Here is an 8463-nt window from a genome sequence, read left to right on the forward strand (position 1 = left end):
CCACTACTGTCACTTCCCACCACTGCTAGCTACCGTTATCAGATCCCATTACTGCCACTTCCCACCACTGCTAGCTACCGTTATCAGATCCCATTACTGTCACTTCTCACCACTGCTAGCTACCGTTATCAGATCCCATTACTGTCACTTCTCACCACTGCTAGCTACCACTGTCAGATCCCATTACTGTCACTTCTCACCACTGCTAGCTACCGTTGTCAGATCCCACTACTGTCACTTCCCACCACTGCTAGCTACCGCTATCAGATCCCATTACTGTCTCTTCTCACCACTGCTAGCTACCACTATCAGATCCCATTACTGTCACTTCCCACCACTGCTAGCTACCGTTGTCAGATCCTACTACTGTCACTTCCCACCACTGCTAGCTACCGTTGTCAGATCCTACTACTGTCACTTCCCACCACTGGTAGCTACCGTTGTCAGATCCCATTACTGTCACTTCTCACCACTGCTAGCTACCACTGTCAGATCCCATTACTGTCACTTCCCACCACTGCTAGCTACCGTTATCAGATCCCATTACTGTCACTTCCCACCACTGCTAGCTACCGTTGTCAGATCCCATTACTGTCACTTCTCACCACTGCTAGCTACCACTGTCAGATCCCATTACTGTCACTTCTCACCACTGCTAGCTACCGTTATCAGATCCCATTACTGTCACTTCTCACCACTGCTAGCTACCGTTGTCAGATCCCATTACTGTCACTTCCCACCACTGCTAGCTACCACTGTCAGATCCCATTACTGTCACTTCCCACCACTGCTAGCTACCGTTGTTAGATCCCACTAGTCACTTCTCACCACTGCTAGCTAACGCTGTACCCACAGTCACTTGTGAGCTAATATTTTATTCTATGATGGTCATTAATAATGACTTCATAGGTATTTGGGAATATTCAAAACGTACCGTCATCGGCGTCTGCACGGATACAAGTCATCATTTTGTATTATGACCATCCTTGAATATCATATCATCTGACACGTGACTGTGGTTGTATCGTAATATCATATTAGCTGACACGTGACTGTGGCTGTATCGTAATATCATATTAGCTGACACGTGACTGTGGCTGTATCGTAATATCATATTAGCTGACACGTGACTGTGGCTGTATCGTAATATCTCAACATATCAGTCAAATCACTGCTGACAGCCACGCAGTGAATCATGTGTTAGTTGTGGTGTAAGCAGATAACTTGATCCCATGGAGTGAATGGGAAACCGTGTGCTAAGATATTAGGTGTGTGTGTGGGTGGGGGGGGTCATGTGGTGCCAAGAGTGAAGATATTGACCTAGGTCCCAACGATATAGGTAATAAGCCCGTGTAATCATTGGGAGTTGTAGATTTGGCCTCTCGCTTTATCAATTGGATCAAAACATAGGATCGGAATAGTTACATGTAATGCATTACCTTCACAAAAATCACTTTGGTGACAGTAGTGAGAAACAACCAATGCCTTTGAAAGTATATATAATGTTGTGGGTGGCAGTTGTGGAATCGTGTCCTCATTGGTTTTAGGATGCATATTCCTTTCACATCTGACAGCATATTAACCCAATGTCTTTCAATTATTTTAACAGGAGGAGGAGGGTAATGTTGTGGAGAAAGAAAATTCAGGGATGGTCACGTTTTAGACAAAGAAATCGTTGGAGGGTCACATTTCCATATGCAATGAACCTGGCTTGATTTCCTGGCCTTCCCCTCATAATAATTGAAGGCTTCCGGCCTTCCCCTCATAATAACTGAAGGCTCCCGGCCTTCCCCTCATAACAACTGAAGGCTCCCGGCCTTCCCCTCATAATAATTTAAGGCTCCCGGCCTTCCCCTCATAATAACTGAAGGCTTCCGGCCTTCCCCTCATAATAACTGAAGGCTCCCGACCTTCCCCTCATAATAACTGAAGGCTCCCGGCCTTCCCCTCATAATAACTGAAGGCTCCCGGCCTTCCCCTCATAATAACTGAAGGCTCCCCGCCTTCCCCTCATAATAACTAAAGGCTCCCGGCCTTCCCCTCATAATAACTGAAGGCTCCCGGCCTTCCCCTCATAATAACTGAAGGCTCCCGGCCTTCCCCTCATAATAACTGAAGGCTCCCGGCCTTCCCCTCATAATAACTGAAGGCTCCCGGCCTTCCCCTCATAATAACTGAAGGCTCCCGGCCTTCCCCTCATAATAATTGAAGGCTCCCGGCCTTCCCCTCATAATAACTGAAGGCTCCCGGCCTTCCCCTCATAATAACTGAAGGCTCCCGGCCTTCCCCTCATAATAACTGAAGGCTCCCGGCCTTCCCCTCATAATAACTGAAGGCTTCCGGCCTTCCCCTCATAATAACTGAAGGCTTCCGGCCTCCCCCTCATAATAATTGAAGGCTCCCGGCCTTCCCCTCATAATAACTGAAGGCTCCCGGCCTTCCCCTTATAATAATTGAAGGCTAAAGGCCTTCCTCTCATAATAATTGAGGGGTCCCGGCCCCTCTCATAATAACTAAAGACTCCTAGCCTCCCCTTATAATAACTAAAGGCTCCTTGGTTACTTGAATGTATGAATTACACCCAGTGTATGGCTAACAGAAATGGTCAACAACGTCAATAATAAGGTCAATAACGTAGCTGTAATTGTTTCGTTACAGGGATGCATGAATTACGCACAGTGTACTGACAAACACAATCTAAACTACGATTGTTTTCGTTCTCCGGCTGATTGTTTTTACTGTTGCCAAGGTGACCGCTGCAATGAATTCAGTTCTTCCACAAGAATCTTTACAAATTTGATAATGACTGTAATAACTCTACCAGTGACGGTGATTGGTTGGTCACAGTCGTTAAGTGTTCTCTGGTCAATTTAGAGTTACTGTACTATGTTACTAACTATACCAGTACGGTGCATGCTGTAGTTATCTATGCTAATGTCAGATACTAGTCTTGTTAATGTCAGATACTAGCTTTGCTAATGTCAGATACTAGCCTTGCTAATGTCAGATACTAGCCTTGCTAATGTCAGATACTAGCCTTGCTAATGGCAGATACTAGCCTTGCTAATGTCAGATACCAGCTTGGCTAATGTCAGATACTAGCCTTGCTAATGTCAGATACTAGCTTTGCTAATGTCAGATACTAGCCTTGCTAATATCAGATACTAGCCTTGCTAATATCAGATACTAGCTTTGCCAAACATTAGATACTAGCCTTGCTAATGTCAGATACTAGCCTTGCTAATATCAGATACTAGCCTTGCTAATATCAGATACTAGCCTTGCTAATATCAGATACTAGCCTTGCTAATATCAGATACTAGCTTTGCCAAACATTAGATACTAGCCTTGCTAATGTCAGATACTAGCCTTGCTAATATCAGATACTAGCCTTGCTAATATCAGATACTAGCCTTGCTAATATCAGATACTAGCTTTGCCAAACATTAGATACTAGCCTTGCTAATGTCAGATACTAGCCTTGCTAATATCAGATACTAGTCTTGCTAATGTCAGATACTAGCTTTGCCAAACATTAGATACTAGCTTTGCTAATGCCATACTAGCTTTGCTAATATTATATTCTAGCCTTGCTAATGTCAGATACTAGCCTTGCTAATGGCAGATACTAGCCTTGCTAATGTCAGATACTAGCTTGGCTAATGTCAGATACTAGCCTTGCTAATGTCAGATACTAGCTTTGCTAATGTCAGATACTAGCCTTGCTAATATCAGATACTAGCCTTGCTAATATCAGATACTAGCTTTGCCAAACATTAGATACTAGCCTTGCTAATGTCAGATACTAGCCTTGCTAATATCAGATACTAGCCTTGCTAATATCAGATACTAGCCTTGCTAATATCAGATACTAGCTTTGCCAAACATTAGATACTAGCCTTGCTAATGTCAGATACTAGCCTTGCTAATATCAGATACTAGTCTTGCTAATGTCAGATACTAGCCTTGCTAATGTCAGATACTAGCCTTGCTAATATCAGATACTAGTCTTGCTAATGTCAGATACTAGCTTTGCCAAACATTAGATACTAGCTTTGCTAATGCCATACTAGCTTTGCTAATATTATATTCTAGCCTTGCTAATGTCAGATACTAGCCTTGCTAATGGCAGATACTAGCCTTGCTAATGTCAGATACTAGCTTGGCTAATGTCAGATACTAGCCTTGCTAATGTCAGATACTAGCTTTGCTAATGTCAGATACTAGCCTTGCTAATATCAGATACTAGCCTTGCTAATATCAGATACTAGCCTTGCTAATATCAGATACTAGCCTTGCTAATGTCAGATACTAGCTTTGCTAATATCAAATACTAGCTTTGCCAAACATTAGACTATACAAACGAGAATGGAGATGACAATGATTACAAATGTGAAATAGGAAAATCAGATATATGGCTCAATTATTTCATTTGATCAGATTTTAATTTCTACAATGCAGTTGATACTTACACTTCACATCCGTGTTAGTTCTTTAAGCTTACAAGTACATGATTTTGAATTTCCTAAGGGAATGGTAGATGCATGCATCGTATACTATTGCAATGTGTACGATAGATGCATGACATTGCAATACGTATGGTAAATGCATGCATTATACTGCGGATTGCTATACATACAGTAGATGCATGTGCATTAGTACAACATTGCAATGTGTCGGTAGATCCATGCATTAGTGCAACATAGCAATGTGTACGGTGTATGCATGCATGGTACAACAATGCAATGTGTATGGTAGATATATGCATTGGTACGACATCGCAATGTGTACAGTAGCTGCATGCATGAGTGCAACATCGAAATGTGTACGGTAGATGCATTTATTGGTACAACATTGATATGTGCATAGTAGATGCATGTATTGGTATAACATTCCGATGCGTAAGGCATATGCCTGCTTTGGTAATGTTACAATGTGTACAGAAGATACATGCATTAGTATAACATTGCAATGTGTATTTAGATGCAAATATTGGTACAACCTTGTAAATGTGTATCATACTTGTATGCATTGGTGAACATTGCTATGCATTGGTGAACATTGCAATGTGTATAGTAGATGTAGGTATTGCTGTAACATTGCAATGTGTATAGTAGATGTAGGTATTGCTGTAACATTGCAATGTGTATAGTAGATGTAGGTATTGCTGTAACATTGCAATGTGTATAGTAGATGTAGGTATTGCTGTAACATTGCAATGTGTATAGTAGATGTAGGTATTGCTGTAACATTGCAATGTGTACGGTAGATGTAGGTATTGCTGTAACATTGCAATGTGTACGGTAGATGCATGCATTGGCATAATATTGAAATGTAGATGTATATATCGGTACGACATTGCAACGTGTATAGCAGATGCATGTATTGGTAAAACATTCCAATGTGAATATTTGGTTGCAAATGCTGTGTGCAATTTCTAAAATTTAGATTTATTAAATAGTTTAAGATTAAATGATTCATTGTTTCAGTTTTTTTTTATTTATGTATTTTAAAGTTGAGGTACTATGCCACATTTAGAAGTAGGACACAACCTTTGTATCATTGAATAACATTTTGTAGAGAGAGGGAGAGAGAGAGAGAGAGAGAGAGAGAGAGAGAGAGAGAGAGAGAGAGAGAGAGAGAGAGAGAGAGAGAGAGAGAGAGAGAGAGAGAGAGAGAGAGAGAGAGAGAGAGAGAGAGAGAGAGAGAGAGAGAGAGCGTATAACAATGTAAATGTATGACTATACAAATATATACACATATATATAGTTTTATTATTACAGGTTGTACAGCTAGTATAGTGGTGGCTCTATTTCATGATTTGATGTGATAAAGAGTGCCAACAACAGATGGAACGTGATAAGGTTTATAAATATCTAGAATCGTATACATCATTTCTATCGATAATAATTGAATTGTCTTTGTATTATTTTTAGAAATGTAAATCTACGAAATAAATACCATTAACAGAGTTCACACTTTCTATGGTTGTGTTAATAAGAGCGTAATAACACCTCAAACATTCTAGCATTACATAGCTACATTACACACCGACATCATATACCTACGTTACACACCGACATCATATACCTACGTTACACACCGACATCATATACCTACGTTACACACCGACATCATATACCTACATTACACACCGACATCATATACCTACGTTACATAGCTACATCATATACCTACGTTACACACCGACATCATATACCTACGTTACACACCGACATCATATACCTACGTTACATAGCTACATCATATACCTACGTTACATAGCTACATCATATACCTACGTTACACACCGACATCATATACCTACGTTACATAGCTACATCATATACCTACGTTACATACCGACATCATATACCTACATTACACACCGACATCATATACCTACATTACACACCGACATCATATACCTACGTTACATAGCTACATCATATACCTACGTTACATAGCTACATCATATACCTACGTTACATAGCTACATCATATACCTACTATGGCGTAGAATGCCTGCCAATATTCGAAAATACAATACTGCAATGACTATATGCAATACTGCAATGACTATATGCAATACTGCAATGACTATATGCAATACTACAATGACTATAAGCAATACTGCAATGACTATATGCGATATGACTATATGAGATGACTATATGCGATATGACTACATGAGGTGACTACATGCAATATGACTACATGCGATGTGACTACATGAGATGACTACATGCGATATGACTACATGAGGTGACTACATGCGATGTGACTACATGAGATGACTACATGCGATATGACTACATGAGATGACTACATGCGATATGACTACATGAGATGACTACATGCGACATGACTACATGAGATGACTATATGCAATACTGCGATGAGGACATGATATGCGGCGATTTTGTAATGACGTTATGCCATTCGTAGATTATTCAATACGCATAATACGAGTATTAATATGAAACAGGCTAGGGAGTACTCCTCAGCATGTTGCACGTGGTAAGAGGTGGACCATTTGATATCCTGGGGGGGGGAGGGCTTGGAAGATTTTGGGGGAAAAAAGATGCCAAATGGATTTGCTTGAAAAAAAAATCCGGATATGAGAGGGTTATGGAAAAAAAAGATGGACCACTGCACTGCTGCTAGAAAAAAAATGTCTTGGCAGGGAAATGATGCACAGGTTCGAGTATACTGTTCAACCTGCTCGTACCTCTCCAACCAGGACACTTGTCAAATCATGACAAACAGTTTCAAACACATGTCAGGGACCAGTCAGTTTCGTTAGCATGTGGTACATATAATATTTGTTCTTGTCTCTGTTTCTTTCATAAATGGTTTAAATATTACTTCATGTAAGGGTTCAAACATAACTATACATAAAAATATACATATAATACATGTATTACCTAGCTACAACACTAGTTACAGAACATGCCATGTAAGTGTTTGGCTGTTTCACAATCAGTGCTTCACTTATCTTACACTTTGGGGCAAAAGTGAACTTGAAGGTTTTGTAATGGTAACCTTCATACTATTGGATAGTTTATAAAAGAACTTAATCTAAATTGTTCTAGTCTCTTCAGTATGAATTTGTCAAAAGGGATGCTATACTTCCTATTTCAGACACTACATGTATCGACACCACAACTCAAATTCAAGTTTCTATTGTACACTAGGTATGACCTCCTAAAGTGCTCTAACACATCAGTAACTTTACTATAAATGCAATATCAATGACCCTATACCAATGTTACAGGCCCACTTTTATAACATGGAAAACTTATGTAAAAAGTTATATTTACTTTAGCTTTTCGATGTTTGGCAATATATATCTCAGAGGCTACGAATAACCTAAAAATCGCCTAAATAGAAACAAAAAACTGCAGATCTGGCGGGGGGGGGGGGGGCCCTTGGACTCCATCACCCCAGAGGCCACTCATTCGTTAAACCAACAATAAGATTCACCAAAATTGGTAAAAAAAAAACTTAAAAAGCTTCTAGGGGAGATCCCCTAGGACCCCCCCCCCCCCATAAGAGGTAGACATGTCCAAGCCTCAAATCAAAGTTCTTCCCTCCACCTCTTACTGTCAAGATGCTATGAAATTTTATTTCAAAAATGTTTCAACCATGTGTAGTTGCTTTTTACATGTTAGAGCTGTCTTGTAAAGCTTGCAAATTATTGTCTGAAAGTGTCTGTGAATAGCCTAAACATTGCTTGAGAAGTAAAAAACCTCGAGGGCTTCTAGGGGGACCCCGAGAACCCCCCGTAAGAGGTAGACATGTTCCAGTCTCAAATCAAAGTTCTTTCCTCCAACTCTTACTGTCAAGATGCTATGAAACTTTATTTCAAAAATGTTTCAACCTCACAGAGTTGCTTTTTACATGTTAGAGCTGTCTTGTAAAATTTGTAAATTATTGTCTGAAAGTGTCTGTGAATAGCCT

General features: G+C 40.1%; 1 protein-coding gene across 2 annotated transcripts in view; it reads left to right on the forward strand.

The window, feature by feature from the left end:
- The window catches only part of LOC144440483 (uncharacterized), an 8116-nt gene extending 5091 nt beyond the window's left edge, over positions 1 to 3025 (forward strand). For both annotated transcript variants that reach the window (XM_078129865.1, XM_078129866.1), the window contains exon 3: positions 2659 to 3025. In XM_078129865.1, coding sequence (XP_077985991.1) covers positions 2659 to 2874 — 216 coding nt within the window. In that variant the 3' untranslated portion in view covers positions 2875 to 3025. The remainder of the gene's footprint in view (positions 1 to 2658) is intronic.
- Positions 3026 to 8463: the final 5438 nt, after the last annotated feature.

This window comes from Glandiceps talaboti, chromosome 9 (genome assembly GCF_964340395.1).
Source record: "Glandiceps talaboti chromosome 9, keGlaTala1.1, whole genome shotgun sequence".
NCBI classification, from domain to species: Eukaryota; Metazoa; Hemichordata; class Enteropneusta; family Spengelidae; genus Glandiceps; species Glandiceps talaboti.